The sequence below is a fragment of the Tympanuchus pallidicinctus genome, unplaced genomic scaffold, assembly GCF_026119805.1.
Source record: "Tympanuchus pallidicinctus isolate F22 unplaced genomic scaffold, pur_lepc_1.0 scaffold13, whole genome shotgun sequence".
NCBI lineage: Eukaryota > Metazoa > Chordata > Aves > Galliformes > Phasianidae > Tympanuchus > Tympanuchus pallidicinctus.
Window position 1 is genome coordinate 6263941 of NW_026294648.1, and position 17809 is coordinate 6281749.

A 17809-nucleotide genomic window follows, 5' to 3' on the forward strand; every position below is an offset into this window, starting at 1 on the left:
AAAGCAGAGGAGAGAGAATCAGTCTGAGTCTTTATCAGCAGCCCCCCACAGCTCGCATCCCAGAAAAGACAAGAAAGCTTTTCCCCCATCACCCAGGATTGGAAATCATGTGGAGGCTCCTGGGAAATGCAGCACATCCCAGTGCATCTTCCTCTTGGAGAGTCAGAACTCATGAGAAACCAGGAAACACAGCTCCACAGTGCACTGTGCCTCTGCACACAACAGCCTGCCGTGGGATGTCATGATCTGGAATACCAGGACACCTACAAGTTGGGAACAGCTTTTTCAGTGTAACATTGAAAGCTACTGGTGGTATCCTATTCCAGCTGTTCAACACTAGAATAATGAACAAGATGAAAGCACGTATAGAGGCAGCCTGGCTTATGCTGGCAGTCCTGGCATTCACCTACCATCTTGGCCTGCTGTGAGCTGAGGGGGCCTGCTCCATCCCTGCCACTGCTCTCCATTGCCCATCCTGCAAACAACTGCTATGCTACCTCACCACAACAATGAAAATTTCAGTGCTGAAACCCCAGGAACCATCTCAGCAAGGTCAGTTCAGGGGTCACACAGAGCAGAAATGAACCAAAATGTGAATAAAATATGAATAAAAAGCCAGAACCAACCCCAGGCCTAACTCTGCTCCAACAGGCAGAATACTGCACACTTAGGGACATAGTTTTCTGCTAAGGAAATTATTATGAAAATTGCAATTAGCCGACCTTCCACAGCAAACCCAGGGCACTGCTTTTTTAGCTGTGAATGTCATAAAGTCTGAAATACAAAGTAGTAGGAAGAAGGCAACTTTTCCCAACAGCCACAACCAAAGCCTAGCGTAGCAGCACAGCACAAAACGGATTCTCTTACGCAGCTTCAAAGGCTGCTCTACAGCCTCATGGAAGAAAAGTCCATTGAGAGATACTAAAGAACATTACTTTGCGCTCAGGAAGTCCTTCTTGGAATTGGAAAGTATTCTGGGAAAGTACCATTTGTTGGTCCTATTTATGCGTTCCCTAGGAATCTGCTGGAAGTTATGGTGCAAACAGGATACCAGGCTTGTGGGGCTTTGATCAGAATGAAATGAGTTGTTCTCACATTGTGCCTTCCCTCCGGAAAGGTCTTATCACGTGTTTCTTCAAAATCTTCCCTTTTCATACTCCTATTCCTTGAGGCAACCCAGAGACTGCGGAGAGAGAAGTCTCCAAACACTATTAATCCCAGACATGGTATCCCTTTCTTCTCTTCCTAAAGTCAGCAGGCACCTAACCTCACAGCATGAATGCTGCTGCCCTAGAGGATTTTCCCCAAACAGCTATTTTATAATAAAAGTTACAGTAATAAGTGAGTAATCCAGCCAAAGGCCTTCCCACCAGTGCATGTACAGTAGAAAGGTATTTTTATGCTTTGATTGCTCAAGATTTCAAACTCGTTTGGGAGGGGAGGGACAAAGACATTTTAAAACAACTAAAGAGTCAACTGCTGCTCTGCAGAAAATCAATGAAAATGTTACATTTAATAGATCTTTTTATTCCAGGTCTTAGCTGATTTACGACTCCAATAAGTACAGCAGTGTTACAGTCTGATTAACAGTAGCTCCAAGTAGTTATGTAGCTAGGCAGAAATGACAACCCATGAGTCTGCAGCAGAACCAGGACATGGCGAGTGCCTTGGCATTACATGGGAGCCTGCTTACCTGCACAAGAGTAAGAAATGACTCAATCAGCAGAGAAATACTGTGCATCAAGCAGAACAATAAGTGAAAACATGATCTCCCACTCTTCTGCGCACAGAATTAAGGGCAAGGGGGAAGGACAGATCTTTGGTTTCTCACTATCTACTGCCAAGTGCTTAAAACTCTGTTCAGTCTTCTAACACAGTGTAAGCACGCTTTGCAAAAGGTACCCGACAATACCATTTTCCTAGTTTCATAATTAATGAACCTGAGAACATATACAGGTGGATTAGCTTTTTGGCAAGCATTCAAAGAATAGCAAGCACCCAGCCAAAAAAGAATTAGGACACAGAAATTCCGCTGAAACGTTCACTTCATAAGTGCTCCCATCAGCCGAACCTGCAGGTGAAACGTTGCAACACAAGCTGTTGCCCAACTTAATTGCACTGCCTGCACATGCCTAACTCATGCACCAGACCTAAAGTACAGGCACAGCTTGTTTCGTGGCTTTTCATACAGTCTTTTTATTCCCCCTCACAAAATGCACTTCAACTTCCTGCATCAACAGAAATTGTGAACGTGAGAAAACTTAGGGCTTTTGCGTATTCTTTTTTGAACACAGAATTAACTCTGATTTTATCTGTCCTCTTGATGTAAAGAGGACCAGAAATAATTCTTCCAAGCACAGAGGGATTTCATTACCATAAACTGACAGTATGATCGTGTTTTCCTAAGACAGGAATTGGAAACAGAATTTCCTATCGCCAGTGTGCTGCAGACATAAGAGAGATGGGAGGAAGGAGAAAAGCCAACACGCTGAGGCTTGTTCCTGGTCAGCTGCCAAGGATTCCCCACCCTCACTCACACAGCAGAGAACCCAAACTGGCTGCTGTGTGCCAAGGGCCACGGTAACATCTACCACAGGGGAGATGGCATCAAAGGACGCTGGAATTCCTTCTTCTGCAACAGACCTTGCAGTGAACACGTGCTCTAGATAAGAATTCATTCCTGAAGCTTTACAAGGATGCAGTCACACCCTTCCATCTATAATTTTAAACAAATTTGACAAGATAGTAATTTTCCTTTTGATGGTACCACATTTAACTAAGAAGCAAGCTCATGCACACATAATGTATTGTAACTATTTTGCCTTGAAGGGTGCTGTGAAAACACAGAGCATTTTATTTATAATAATATCTTTATTATAGCATCTCTGGAAGACCATACGATCTCAAATAACCTCGGTGCATGTCTGGAAGCAAAGCAGTGCACTTTGGCGTGACTACGTTCCTTCCCAATGTTTCCTACAGCATATGGCACAAGTCTATTAGTGCAGATAAGTTCTCATGGTCAGTCTGTGACTATGCTAGAAAACATCTTAGTGAGGTATCAGAAGCCAAGCTTTATCAACAAGATGTTCTAATTAAATCATTTAGAACAAGAGCAGTCACTCTCCAGTTCACATCCACTGTGATGTTCACAAGACCGAGGATGAGAAAAATAAAGGAAAGCAATGCTGCAGAAGTCCATAGCTTTGGTTTTGATGCAGGGGATCAAAACCACGATGCAGGGAATATGCCTAGAAAGACTCCCTGGCATCCTGATCAAGCATTTCTGTTTTCATTTCATTTCTCCTCTTCCTTGTCAAGATTGCTCTCTGCAGTTGAGAGGCAGCTAGGAGAAGCAGGATACACCTGGGATTCAAAGGCTTTGTTGCTCTGAGTCTGGCTGACCTGAACAGCAAACTGTCTCCAAGTTAGTCAGAAAGATTTACAGTCTGAAAATGTCTGCACACCAGTAGCCCTGAACTGTGGGGCTTCCAGCAATGGAAAATGAATCAACCACTATAAACATTCAGGAATGAAATGATTAAACAAATGCATTCACTAAACCTAGAAAACTGAAACTTGTCATAAGAATTTTTCTGCTGAAGAAAAGATTTCTTAAGATGATGTAATGCTTGGCAGAAGACAACGTGAAGGTTTCTCTGCTACAGAGAGCATTTGCATGGTCTAAAAACAAGGGTCAAGGACAAGGTGCTCCTATCAGAATTGGACAATTATTACTCTGTCCAGCCAAAAAGGGATTAACATTCTAGAAGTCCAACCAACTCTGTCCTCCTTCACTGAAGGTAGACTTCTCAGTAAAGTCTTCAGCAAAACACACTACTGCTGTTAGGGATCCTGGTCCTTGCAGAAGAAAAGGCTCTGAAGAAGGCATGGAGGTTTCATGCACACAGTGCACAGAGCAGGGGTATGCAAGGATATGCAGGGATGAGCAATTTTCACTGCAAGTCGCTGGATGCAAGGGAGGCAAAGGCTGTAACATCCTCCAGACTGGAGCTGCCTCTGCAGTACAAATGTGCTCCTGGGCAAAGCAGGTGAGGGGGAAGAAAAGAACTTCTTTTGCAGAGAGATTCACCACTTCCAGATGCGTTACTGAGCACAGAGTTTTTTTGAGGAAGAAGACTTCCTGTACGGCTAGCAATGATTCAGAAAGCCTCCCAGGCACTCTGACAAACCCTTCTTCTTCATCTTGGACAGCTCCGATTTCACCAAATTGGTAACACTTGCCAGCATCTGCTCATCTCCCACCCACTACTTCTGATGTCTTCAAAGTCCTTTGTTTAATATATTCAGGGTGTTTTCAATACATTCTGGACTTATTCTAAAGCTGAATCCATTCATATGCAGCTGAAAATGTGTTTCCCCACAAGAATTTGACTGCTATGGCAGAAATGTAGTACAGAAAAAGGACAACGAGCATGTTTAAACCACCTCTCCCTCCTGCAGTTGGAATATATTCCTCTAGGATGCCTTTGAACCCTCAGTGTTTGAATTTAGGCCCAATAAGGCGCCACTGGCTTCAGCAAGAATGCATGCTGAAGCAATTTAGTAACACTATCCTCTTACTGGGGAGCAATGTTTGTTGCATGGGAATGTCATAATGTTGTCTCTCCATTCATTTGTGTTAAAAGAAGTTAGAACTTTCACAGCCACCTCTGGAAAATTACTAACAGGCAGAATATGGGAGGTAGAGACACGGCAATAAAAAGCCAGTTCTGCGTCGTTACAAGAACAGGTCATTAGACACACACAGCAGTTACAGGGAAGAAGGGGAGTTTTCTCTCCTGACTACCCTACTCATCCACAACAAGAAAACATCCAAAAAGTTGTTCCCTTTGAAAGCAACTCTGTCCTGAAAGGAGAGGTTACAAAGCCTGGAATATCTTTTTATAGACCCAGAAGTAATTAGGGAAAAAGAAAAAAGAAAAAAAAGACAAACCTTCAAGCACACAAACTCTCCTATGGGTTACTTCCTTACAAGCCACAGCTCTGTTCTGAAAGTATCTCAGATATAATAAATGAAGTACAATAGCTGTCATTTCAAATGGATCTTTCTATGTCCCCTCTCAAACAGAACCCCCGGTGTTATCAGACACAGTGCACAATTCCTCTTCACAACAGCTGAGTTGGAAATGAATATAGTATCTTAGCTCTGATATCTGTTTTATGTTGAACTGTGATAGCTGACAGATCTTACAGTCTCTAAATACAAGCCACTTGGAGAAAAAATAATTCACTCAAGCTTCTTCCCTTCCTCTAACCCCTAACTGGCAATCATGAAATAGAATGCTGAGTCTTTTCTATTGAAAGGAATAGGCATGAGAATAGCAAAGAATAGCTATAAATGTTTTCTTGGTTGTAGTCGCTATTTTTCAAAACTGCCTCCTTAAAGCACTCATTAAAATGGTGGTTTTGTAAAGTAGTGAAGCAAGGGAGTACAGATCAAAGCACTAAAACAAAAATGAAATAATTTTGCTAAGTTGAACTGTTGTCTTCCATGGTATGAAACAACCAGGGTGAGTAGAAATGTCAGAGTCCAATAAAAGCTCTGAAATTCCCTTTCTTTTTTTTTTTTTTTTTTAAAAAAAAAAAAGGTGTAAAAGTAGTAGCAGTTGAACTCCCAATATCTAGGCCAAGTACTTTGCACCAAACTCCCTGGTACAATACTACCAGCCTGGCAAGGACTCACAACACAGCAGTCCTTACCCAGAGCCTCAGGCTGGTCAGGACAGTCCTTTCTGCCTTTGGCCCAGAGCAAAGCTGAACCACCTGCTTTGCTTGCCAAAGGCTCTCAAGGTGTGTGCTACCAGATGCTGGTTAAAGCATGGAAATATGACAGTTTGACAGACATGGGCCATCTTTGACTACCCCCCAGCTACACATCTGCTGCACACTGCAGCCATTCAAATCAGAATGGAGACCGTCGTGGCAACCTGTGCTCCAAAGTGAGAAATTTTAGCTGCATTAGCTGCAGATATTATCACCAGCCATCTCTGTGATACACATTTTTAAGCCAACAAGCATTTTACCTCACAGACATTGGATTTATCTCAAAAGTCTTGCATGTAATGGAAATAACCTGAAGTTCTGATAAAAAAAAACAAAAAACAACAGACATACTTCACTAACAATAATTTTAATAAGCTGCTGACTTAAGCATTATTGTGCAACATTTATTAAAGGGAAGAATGAAAATAGAGATGTGAACACGGGTTAATTACTGGATATTTTTATGTATAGAAGAGAAGTAGTAAAGTTTAAAAATAACATATATAACATACACATACTTTGCAAGCCTGTCTAGAGGCATATTTAAGTTTGTTTTAAATACCCATGATCACTCACCCCTTTTAGCACCTGGCAAAAACAAATTCCATAATTTTAATGGCAGATCGTTCTGAACTTGACGAGTCATTTCACCATTGCTAATAGACATGGGAAATACTCTGAATTTCTATTTTTGCTTCCAAAAGCAAAGTATCTCCAAGACCATTCCTTTCTCCATTGCTTTTACCACTCCTTTATCTCTTCCTACTCTCTAATTTGAATGCTAAAAATCCAGCGTGCATAAAACTCCCAAAGCTCCATAGGAGTAGAGAAGTACATACGTTTTATACATGGGTGGCTTTGCTCAAACCCACAATTCAGGCAAAGGGTTTTAAATGGAACACGTAAGTTCCAATACCAACGCAAATTCAGTCATTGTGATACATGGCTTGTAAGTCTCATTACAACAGAAATAAAATATTCTTTTCACAAAGGTTCTGCTGAATACAAGGCAGAGTACTCTGCTCAATAGGAAGTCAAAACGGAAGGGAAAAAAAGCTGAAAACTCGCATTACAGGATGCAACTGAAATATGCACACTCCCCTCAGGCCTTGAGCCAGAGCGGCTGCCAAGCCTTAGCGTAAGAAACTCCACCCTCTTCTGCAGGACTAGTTTGGAAATTCCTGACAATTACAGGGACCAGCAACCCAGATGAGGCTGGCAGGAACAGAAGAAATAATTGACAAATTGTTTATATATCTTGGTCACTGAACACCACTGACTCAGGCTGACATTCAGACTCCCTTGTGAACGGTGCCCTGAGCACAGCTTGCTTGGCTGTCTGTCGGCAAGTTACCATACAGCTCAGGGATTTTAGAAGTTCCCACAATTTAAAGCTAATGAGGCAACAAATGCTTTCTAATCCTAAGTATTTCATTAAAAAGTGATTTGGAAAATCTGCAAAAGTGAGTCTTCATCCCTTCTTTTTTCCCTTATTCCCCCTCATCTCTAGGAAAAAGCACAGTTAATTTCAGCTCCCTCACTGAGACAGTTCCATATTCATCTACAACAGGAAGGGTGGCACTTCCTGTACACCCTGGGATCTGAGCAAAGGTCGGATGCAAATGACCACAAACCCTCATGCAATCTGAAGTAGGGCATTTCACTCTGTACCAGAATAGGTGTGTTTGGGTATTTTTTAAGCTATTATGCAATCCAGTCATATTTACCTACCTATTTCCCTGTTCTTTGCATCAGCACCGAAACCACTTTTTGTAGTAAAACGATATGTCTTTTGAAAAAAAACTATACAATTATTATTGCCTCTGAAGACTGAAACCCTACATAGAAGTTTGACCTAGTCAACTGCTATGTATGCCGGTCCTGGCTGATTATAGCATCTCCACACAAATCAGCTCCAAGCATGTGAATAGTTTGAGAGAACCCATGAAGTTGTCCTGGGTACTTAGATTCGTCATATGTGAGACTCTTAGAATCATTAAGTTGCTGAAATCCGAATAGGAGGCAAGCATATTCCACACATTGCAGGACCAACTGACAGAAGAGTTTGAAAGAGCCAAACAGAACATTTCACATGTTTTCCCTATACCTAATGCTCCCTGTCCCCAGAGACACCAAGGTGCAAGTCCGCAAGGAAATACTGCCATCCTAATGAAATCACTGCACTTGTCAGCTGTGCATGAGGCTGAATGTGGCCAGTGATATTTAAGCATTCCTCTGAATCTGCTCGTCTTTCCTCACTATCACAATTTGTTTTGTGCAGAAGCTGGCTCCCCAGTTTGTTGATACTAAGCACTGGACTAAGCTCTGCAAGCATTCCAGCACAGGATGCTTTTGAAGTGGCCTTGCCAGTGGTTTGCAGCAAATCTGAGGGCAATCTGGGAGAAAGCAGTGCTTGTTTGGGGTGGGGAAGATGGGGTTATTTGAAATTGGGAACGAACGAAGGTGAGAGACATCCTATCAGTAAAATGGGGAGAAGAGAAACAGGATGGCATAAACCATGGTGTGTGGGTCTGGAAATACATTTAATGTGATGGAGATAGGAAAGAGAGATGGAGAATGGCAAATAAAGATAACTGAAGCGTGATGACTGGTAACCCAGCATCCATATCCTACATGGGCAGAGCAATTCCAGGAGAGGAGATACTGAGGGAGGGCCTCCATGAAGCTGTAGAGATTAAAATGATACTGCAAGGGGAAAAATGAAGGACAGCAGGGAAAGAAACAACAGGAGGTTTGGGGACAAACTACTGAGGCAAATACAAAGCTTAGAGAAGACTAAAATAAGATGAGTGCATATGTACCTGGAAGAGAATGAAAACAGGCAAGTTATGACAGGAAGATGCTCAGTAAGTATTGGACCACTCCTCCTCTGTTGGCACTAATGGATCCTGAACAGAGAAGAAGAAAAACAGAAAAGGAGAGGGGTCTGAGGAATGTCTCCGAGACAGCAAGTTGCAGGTGAATGTAAGCATAGCCCTCCTGAGGGTGATCATGAGTGCTGGTAGGCAGGCAGATGGCAGAACTGAAGAAAAGAACAAACCTGCAGCAGAGGAAGTCTGCCTGGTCATGAAATTTCCTCCAGGGGCTCTCTATGGAGGAAGAGTAGGAGTAGAGGAAGCAGAGGCTGGGACAAGGAAATGGAGCCTTTGAGAGGAAAGGAGTAGGCAGGACAGTTAGTATGACGCAGAAGGGCTGTGAAGTGGGAGCCATGAATGACAGGGACAAGGCTACAAAAGAAACTACTGTGAAAGCTGTCCAGCTAAGCAGCTCAACTGCATTATCCCCCCTGGGAGGAAAGGGAAAGAAAACAACCAAGGTCATGTCATGCACAGCTTATTACAAACACTAGGCACATACAGTGATCGGCACTGTGCGCCATGATAACCTGGTGTGAGTGGAACACCTGGCTAGGGGACAAACTGCATTCATTCGCTATTAATTAGAAGTCCATCCAGATCTGAATTTCTGCCAAATTCAAGAATCTGTGAGGGCTGGGATTTCAGTTCCAGCCCATTTTTATCAGTTAAAACAAAAAGAAAATGAAACGTGGCTGCTCAGATGACAGAAATTCCAAGAAAATACATATTTGTGGCTTATCTGTGAGCAGTTCAGAGGCTTAGCTAACCAACACAAAGCTAAGCCGATATAAACAGCTTTGAAGCTAGCAGATTTCCTTATTATTTCACAACATAAACTTATTTCCAGAGTCACTTTTACTGGAATGCAGATTACCCCAGTTTCTCTCTCCCAGCCTCCTTACCTCCTCCTCCAGTTTCACCACCTTGGCCTGAGCATTGTTCAAGGCCTGGTCTCGGATCTCAATGTGTCTTCGCTGGTCTTCATTGGTGGAGCGTGCAGCAGCCAGTTCTATTTCCAGTTTCTCCTTTTCCCGCTGTGTTTCTTTGTCTACCAAAAGGAAGTGAGAGTTACCAACAGAAGGCACTCTTCTCTACTCAACTTTCAGGAGTTCTTTACTTCAGAGGTGAAGGAAAGATGGGGCAACTTCTCGCAAGACACAGAACGCAAATCTATTGCTTAAGGGATAAAAATTATGTGGCTTTCAAGGAAGAATTTGTAACCCTGAAAAACAAGCATGTTACCTTCAAGTAACAATATGCCACAATGCTAGCATGGAGGAATAGAAGATGTATCACTCAGTACAGTTAGGTAATTTGCTCTGATTATACAGATGGTTAGCAAAACTTGGCACCTCTTCACCTCTGAGCTTTCAACACTAGAAAACAAACTGGGTAGTTTTAATATCCCTGGCTGGGGAGGATAGATGGTAAGCTTTTGTGACTGAAGACGTTGTACTCCTGCTTATGGACATGGTGTGAAGAAAAGGTGTTCTGCTTGGGGCAGTTGCCCACCTTCTCAAGAGAACATGCACTCACCCCACTTGGCAGTCAGCTTCACCAGAGGAACAAGCAAGGAAAACTCCTTGGTCCTCCTCTACTGCCCTTAAAATCATTTGGGCCAGGACCTACGCACCTGTATTTGTCCTATCACTACTTAAAACACACCTGCAGTTCAACAAAGCTTTCTGCACAGTACTGAGAGCTCATGCTTAGTGCTCTAAAGCCACTCCAAGCACAGTGGCTGGTCACAGAATCACAGGAGTTGGAAGGGACCTCTGGAGATGACTGAGTCCAACCCCCCTGCTAAAGCAGGTTCCCTGTAGAAGGTTGCACAAGAAAGCATCCAGCTGGGTTGTGAACTTGCTTTGGCAGGGGGGTTGGTCTCGATGATCTCCAGAGGTCCCTTCCAACCCCTACAATTCTGTGATTCTGAATAACTCCAGAGAATTAGACTCCAGTCTCTCTGACAGCCTGTTCCACTGCTGTCACCCTCTAAGCATTTTCTCATGTTCACATGGAATTTCCTCTGTTCCAGTCTGTGCCCATCATGTTGTTGAGCTCCACTGAAAAGAGCCTGGCCCCATCCACTTGATACTGCCCATTAGATATTTATGTAAACAGTGCTGAAATCCCCTCTCAGCCTTCTCTCCTCCAGACTGAACAGCCCCAGGTCTCTCAGCCTTTTTTTGTACAGGAGATGCTCCAGGCCCCTCTTCATCTTTGTGGCCCTCCACTGGACTCTCTCTTGGCCATCAGGGATCACTGCTTGCTCATGGCCATCCTGTTATTCACCAGGACACCCAGGTCCTTCCCTGCAGAGCTCCTTTGCAGCAGGTCAGCCCCTAACCTGTACTGATGCATGCACTTATTCCCTTTCTGCTGCACTCCAGAAAGTGCTGGACATAGTGGGAGTGCCCATGCTTTGTGTGTCAGGAACAGTTTAACTGCTTTCATTAAAAAAAAAACAAACAAAAAAACCCAAAACATGCAGGATAAAATAACTTGGAACTGATGAAATTATCACACAAGAGTGTAAAGCAAAGCCACAACACAAAGCTGATGTCCTCTGCCTAGGCTGTCATTCCCAGCTCATGCCAACCAGCTACAATGATAACATTAACATACTCACTGGATACATAACCACAGAATACTCCCTGCAGTGATCTACACCCAGCACTGACAACACCAGAGAAACTACATTCCAGAAAGTAATATCCCACGACAAAGGAATGAGGACAAGGAGAGTAAGGCTTGAAAAACAGGAACTAGATTCTGGGTGTTAGGACAGACTGCATATGGAGTACACAGGCACATTTGTGCAAGCATGTGCATAACTATATTTACAGAACCACAATTACTCCCTTCCTTCTGCCAGCAGAAGAGCCAAGAGCAAAGCTTTAGCAATACAGAACAGCTAAAGATTCCCTTTTGCTAGGGAACTGATGCAGCCCACACATAGGTTACAGAAGAAACCTCTCAACCAGCAGCACCTCAGAGCTCTGCATTGCAAATTCCAACTGCAATTCAGAGCTAACCTTGGACATAAGAGACAAGGATAAAGGCTAATGCCAGTACCAGCCTATTCTGTTCAGTTCCCCATCTTTCCCATCCTAGCACTTCTCCTCCACCCAGGAAATGAGCCACTGACAGTGTCAGCATGTTTAAAACGTATCGCAGAAGATGGGCAGAGATGAGGTAGGGTGGCATTATGCCAGAAGGTATCAATCAGTGCTGGCACTCTGTTAATCTGTAAGTGCTTGCAGCAAAGCTTTTGGAGGTTTTATTCCAGATTTTTCTTCAAATGAGTTCTGCCTCACCAACAAGTGCCTACAGTATCCCAAGAAATGCTGGGATCGATAAAACACAGCACTAAGCTTTCCACATGCATCCAGAAGTAGAAATGGCACCTAAGGCTTCACAGCTTTGGCCTTCCCACCTCCCTGGGCAAACCTATGAAATCCTAAAAGCCAGAGTACAATCACAGATTTCCCACTACCACCAGGAGAGCAGAACCCACACACTGACAGCTTTTTGCTTGCAATGTAAGCCAGAAGGAATAAGTTATAGACAACACAAGAGGGGGGATACCATCATCTGTCAGAGCAGAAGCAGCTCGTGTTACGTCATAGAAAATCACTATTTTGCAATGTTACTTTCTATTGCATTACCTTTATATAACAATTGTGAAAAAGTAAGCATTGTCAGAAGGGTGGGGCGCAGCACGGAATGAAAGGAAAGTTGGCTCGCTGCCATCAGCCTTGAGACATTTTTGTACAAAGGAAAAGCAGCATTTCACATCTGTCATTTTGGTTTGCCCTGTGATAAATCCACTGCTGCACACAGAATTCATGACACGCAGCACAACATACTGCAGGCATTTTTAACTCCCCCTGCTTGTGCTGAGCCGGATAGTGAGCAGCAAATTAAAGAGGAGAGAGAGATGGGAGACCTTCAGGGTTCCAGTCCCACTGTCCCTAAGTCATGCCAGGATTTTTGGCAGTCTGGGAAGGTTTAATTCCAAAGCTTTCAGGGAAGAAAATAGTTGCTCAAACTCTATTACACATTATGGAGTAAACACTATTTTTACAACGCAACCGTACACTACATTTGCTCCAAAATCTCTAGCAAACACCATCAGATAGACTGTACATACTGACAGAAGAATCATTCTTAAATTTGTCCTCCTCTCTGCACTGCCAGTTTTGGACTGCCAGTGCCCCAGTTTCAGTCCTGGTAGGTCAGATCTGTCAGTTTCCTACATTCATCTGCTGCATGTTTATCCTTTTAAGAGTGACCAGAGCACTCCTAATGACCTATAATGACTGTATAACTCACTTTGTGCAAAGAGTTGAGAGATGGTTTTCCGATTGTCTTCAGACCCCTCAAATTCCTTCTCCGCAAGCTGCTTGTTGGCTGTCTCCATGCGTTCTGCAGAATTTGTCAAGAGAAGAAATGCTAAAGAATCAAAAAACTTTCAAGCATTAAAGACTCGCAAGCTCAGGGAGTGGATCTTCTACACAGTCAAAAGTGAAAAGACTATCAAAAGCTGCCACTCATTTCTTAAATGTTTCTAATTACATCCTTCAGAAAATATTCTGAAGGAGACAAAACAGATTAAACAGAGTTTAAAAAAATCCTTTAAACAACTGTAACCTAATTTATGTTTGTTTTTTTCTATTTTTATAGATGTTGAGATTCTCTATAGGATTCAGTATGAAGAGCTGATACATTTCAGTCTTCTGTGTCATAAATTTCATAAAAAATGGTTTCAAAAATCTCTTCAAATAAACTCATTTTCCCACACAAACAAATCTCCCCACGTAATTAAAAGATTCCCTTATAATCCTCCACTACATCTTAATAGTTTGAAGATTAAACCACTGTCGTCTAATTACCTGACTTCAGAGAAAAACATAAAATCCCAGGGATAGATTAGCAGTTCTGCTGCTGTAGGCTACTAGAAATTTGTATCAGATTATGAAAATAAAAATGAAATATTTATGCAGTGTTTTATTATGAATAAAATTATTTAATGTGGGCCTTTGTGTACTGTCTCTCTCACTAGCACTGGGCAATTTATGGCCTCATATTTTGGATGCATATTATTTAGCTTCTGAAAACGTGATCTTACTCCAAGACTACAGACAGAGAAAGAAGATGACATGTAGGACAATCAGATGGCTTTCGGAAAAAAACTAAACGTACATTTTACAAGACCAATTATACACTTTCACAGATCTAACATTGCAGTTGTTTTTCATCTTTCAAACTAATGTTAAAAACTTTGACTCATATTAAGGTCAAATACCATTCAACACCGCTCTCCACTGCCAGCCATTTTGCAGCCTCAGCCTCTTAGCAAGAACCAGACACTAACAACATCTCACTTTGGAAAAGGGATCCAAAAAAACAGATGCCTATGTTGATAAGGAATGACAAGACCTTCAGGAAGAACAGACACTGCAATTTGTATGTCAGTGCAGAGAGGTCATTGGACAGGAAATAAAGTGAACATGCCTGGTGTGGGATTAGGCAGTCAGCAAAGCATCTTCCCATTTGGATAAACTGAACAAATTGTACAAATTTTGTCTAGGATAATAAGACAAGAGAATTCCAGGCCTGCATCTGGTTTATGGCATTTGGCTTATCACATTTCTTCTCAATGAGAAACAGGCTAGAAATGAGACACCAGCACTCTCCTAAACCTGTCTTCTCATACTCTCAGCAAATGCTTAAAATCCCAGACTACTGAATATACCCGAGTATCCAGTCACATCCAACTGCGTCAGCAGACACGACGACTCCCATGGCAACACACTGGCTTGATGAGTAAGAACAACAGTAAAAATACAATACTGAAGAAAAGTTTTACTTCATTCACCTCTCAGATCCCTGTTGAAATCATGAAGCCTACGAATTTCTCCTTCCAGCTTGTTTCTCATGGCCTTCTCCAGGGCATCCCGCTTAGAGGATGATTTCTCCAGGTTTTTGTATGCCTCTGAAACTTGCTGAATTTCTGTTTCCAGCTGCAGTGGAAGTGAAAACAAGCACACACTATTTTATCACTTACAATTCGTTTCATTTAATCTCAGAAGAGATTGCCTTCTCTTGTTTTCTTTGTTGAGATAAAATGCAGCTACACATCAAACGAAATGACAGAATCTCATTTTCTGAGGGATCCTCCTTAAGAATACCAGTGGCTGGAACAAAAATCTGGACCCTGCTTCCAGTCTCTAGTTCTACTTCCCCAACACAATCAGAGCACTAATACAGTGAACTGAAGAAGTGCAAATGTCATCTACTTTTTTTTTGTATGTCCAGAACTGTTTGATACTAGTATCAGTTTGGGCAAAAAAAAAGAAGATATATACTGAAGAAATAGCTAATGTGATACTGAGTTGGTTAAATAAAATAAAACAAGAAAGTCAACCTATAGTAAAAAATGCTAGTAGCAGATCCTACACTGCTGATGAACTCTGCTGATCTGTAATTGTTACAGTCCAAAATTCACAATAAAACCTCCTGATGTTCTATGATTACACTTCCACATCTTAGTTGTATTTTAAAATATTCCATCTACGTAACTTGGGGGTAGGGTGGAACAAAGGCACACATAAACAACTGTAGTAAAATAAGTTTTCTCCTTCCTTCTAGCCTTCAGTGTAAAGCTGCTTGATTTAAGCTGCAGCAAGCAGCTGATCACCCAGAGCAGGGGAACATTCACTTCTAACTCTCCTTGCCAGGCACAGCTTTGCACTGCTACAGAAGTATGGATGCACGTACTAAGAGATCAATAGGGGCATGGAAGGGAAATCATTGGTATCCTTCTTTCATTATCAGGAAGCAGTCAAACATTTGTCTAAAGCATTTCCTGGTGAGGAACCTTCCAAATAAAATACAACACAATGAACATATGTCCCTGGAAAGAGGCAACGTAGAAAATAAATCAGCGTGGGAAGCCACACTGGTCATCTGAACTCAAACAAGTGTTTTAATCAGACACACATTTTTATGGTCCTGGAGACTGCTCAGTGCAAAGAGCACAGAAAGGCCCACAAAGTCCTAGGCTACAAGCAGCATTAGCCTTTTCACAGCTGCAAAGCAAAGCAAGGCTGACTGGCTGTGCAACTTTAAACTGTTGGTCATCCAGAAGTTATTTCTAAAAGGCTGCAATGAAAATATCCCTCAAGCTTATTAGTGATGGCTCTCATTGGAGCTTTTTATTACTGTTTTTAATGTACGGGAGAAGGGCTTTATCATCACCTATTCTACTTGTTCCATAAAGCCAAAGGTGGTAAATAGCTTGATCCAAAGAGACTTCTAAGTTTTCGTAGCAGTTGTGCAGTACTGAGGGAAGGCTGTTTAAGTGACTCCAGTGACAAAGTGTTAGTTTCAGCCCTGCAATCTCCAAATGTCTCTAATGTAGCCATAGCAGCAGTACTTCTCCTGCACTATGTCCTGCCAGCCAGTTTCGCAGTCATGCTCCCTGTTGTCTACTTGTGTGACCATGTACTCAAGTCAGCTCAGATGAACCCTTCCCACAGTCTCTAAACTCTTTCAAACTGATGGGAAAACAAAGTCTGCTGCTATCCTGGAAATAAAAACACTAGCTTTAATTAAGCAAGCCACGCAGCCAGCCTATTTGAGACAACTGATGAGGATGCTCTTTTGAGCATGGTCAATTACCTGTCAGAATAAAACTGAAGGCTTTGATTCCATCTTCCGATGAAGTTAAGGACTGCCCAAAGGGACAGGATACAATTATTCTATCTACATATAAAAGACTGAAGTGGATACATCAATCCCTTAAGCAAGCAACGTTAACAACTGCAGATTAGATTATTCAATTATGGATGATACCAGACACAGGAGAGTGTCTGACATTCAAGAACACCCACCTTCTGCAGCCGGGCTACCTTCTCATAACACCCATCCAGCTCCTGTCGTAGAGACCGGTTTTCTTCCGACAGGATTTCCACCATTTGCTGGGCCCTGGAAACTATGGCAAAAGGATCTACTTGCATTTGCTGATATGGGGAAGGTATCTGCTGAGCCCGGGACATCACTGAATAGGAATCGCCTTGCTGCTGCTGCGGGCCAAGGAAAGGCTGGCATAGTCGGTACAAATCTCCCTGATGGACTTGGTTTGACAAGAAAGGCTGCTGGGTCCGTGGCAGAATGCCAGGATCTCCCTGGCTTGGAGTCAGGGGTTGCTGGTGCTGGGAAGGGGACAGCCTGGATGGTGGTGGAGACTGAAGCAAGGTCAAAGATCCCAAAGATGTCAAGGAAGAAGTTGGACTGTGATGGTGAGGTGGTCTCTGTTGTAACTGCAGCTGTACATCTGGGTTCTGCCTGGAAAACAGAGAACAGAAACTCCATCAAAGTCACATAGATGATGCATGAACCAAGTGATAAAGGCATGAGCTGTATAGCTCCTATTCACAGGTATTTCCACATAGAAACCTCTCATGTTCAGGGCTTTGAATATACACTTGTTTAAATAAATGCTTCAAAAATCAATCTGGTACCAGAAAATCAATTCTAAGTATGTGATGGTCGTAATCGTGTGTCTATTTTATATAGAAACACTAAGAGAAATTCCATCAGCAACCACTGGCAAAAATTATTTTTACAACTTTTTTTCCACACACTGTGAATAAAATGGCTGAGCTGAGGACTTCTCTTTTGTCCTGAAAAATGCAATCTCTTAAATAGAAAACAATTAATCTTCTTCAGTAATTAAGGATACGAAGTTAAAGGAATTGGCTTAGCTCCCTGTTGCCAGGCCAGCACCAGTGGTGCAAGCTTTCCCAAGCATCAACCAACACGCCTGGTCAAATCAGACAGTTAAAGGACGTGAAAACAAACCTAAGAGTCAGAAGGAGCCTTTTGTCCAACGTACCAAGTGTGCTCACTGTTCCTAACAGTAACGTCCAGAGGATATCAAGCACAGATCTAGACATCTGCAACACGCTTGCAGAGAACTAACTCCAGCTCACGTTTCATGGACTCTGGAGATCCCCATTTTAAGCTCTGCTATTGAAAAAACCTTTTTTAGAAACCGTGGATTTACCGTACTTGGATGATCTCAGAGGGCAGGCTTTGCTGCTTCTTCCCATGACATTCAATCTCTAACTTCTCTA

General features: G+C 42.5%; 1 protein-coding gene across 6 annotated transcripts in view; it reads right to left on the reverse strand.

Moving 5' to 3' along the window:
• AMOT (angiomotin) overlaps positions 1-17809 on the reverse strand; it is a 61973-nt gene that overhangs the window by 12866 nt on the left and 31298 nt on the right. For all 6 annotated transcript variants that reach the window (XM_052673255.1, XM_052673257.1, XM_052673254.1 and 3 more), the window contains 4 exons: positions 16565-17018; positions 14548-14692; positions 13002-13094; positions 9569-9714 (listed from right to left, as the gene is read on the reverse strand). In XM_052673255.1, coding sequence (XP_052529215.1) covers positions 9569-9714; positions 13002-13094; positions 14548-14692; positions 16565-17018 — 838 coding nt within the window. The remainder of the gene's footprint in view (positions 1-9568; positions 9715-13001; positions 13095-14547; positions 14693-16564; positions 17019-17809) is intronic.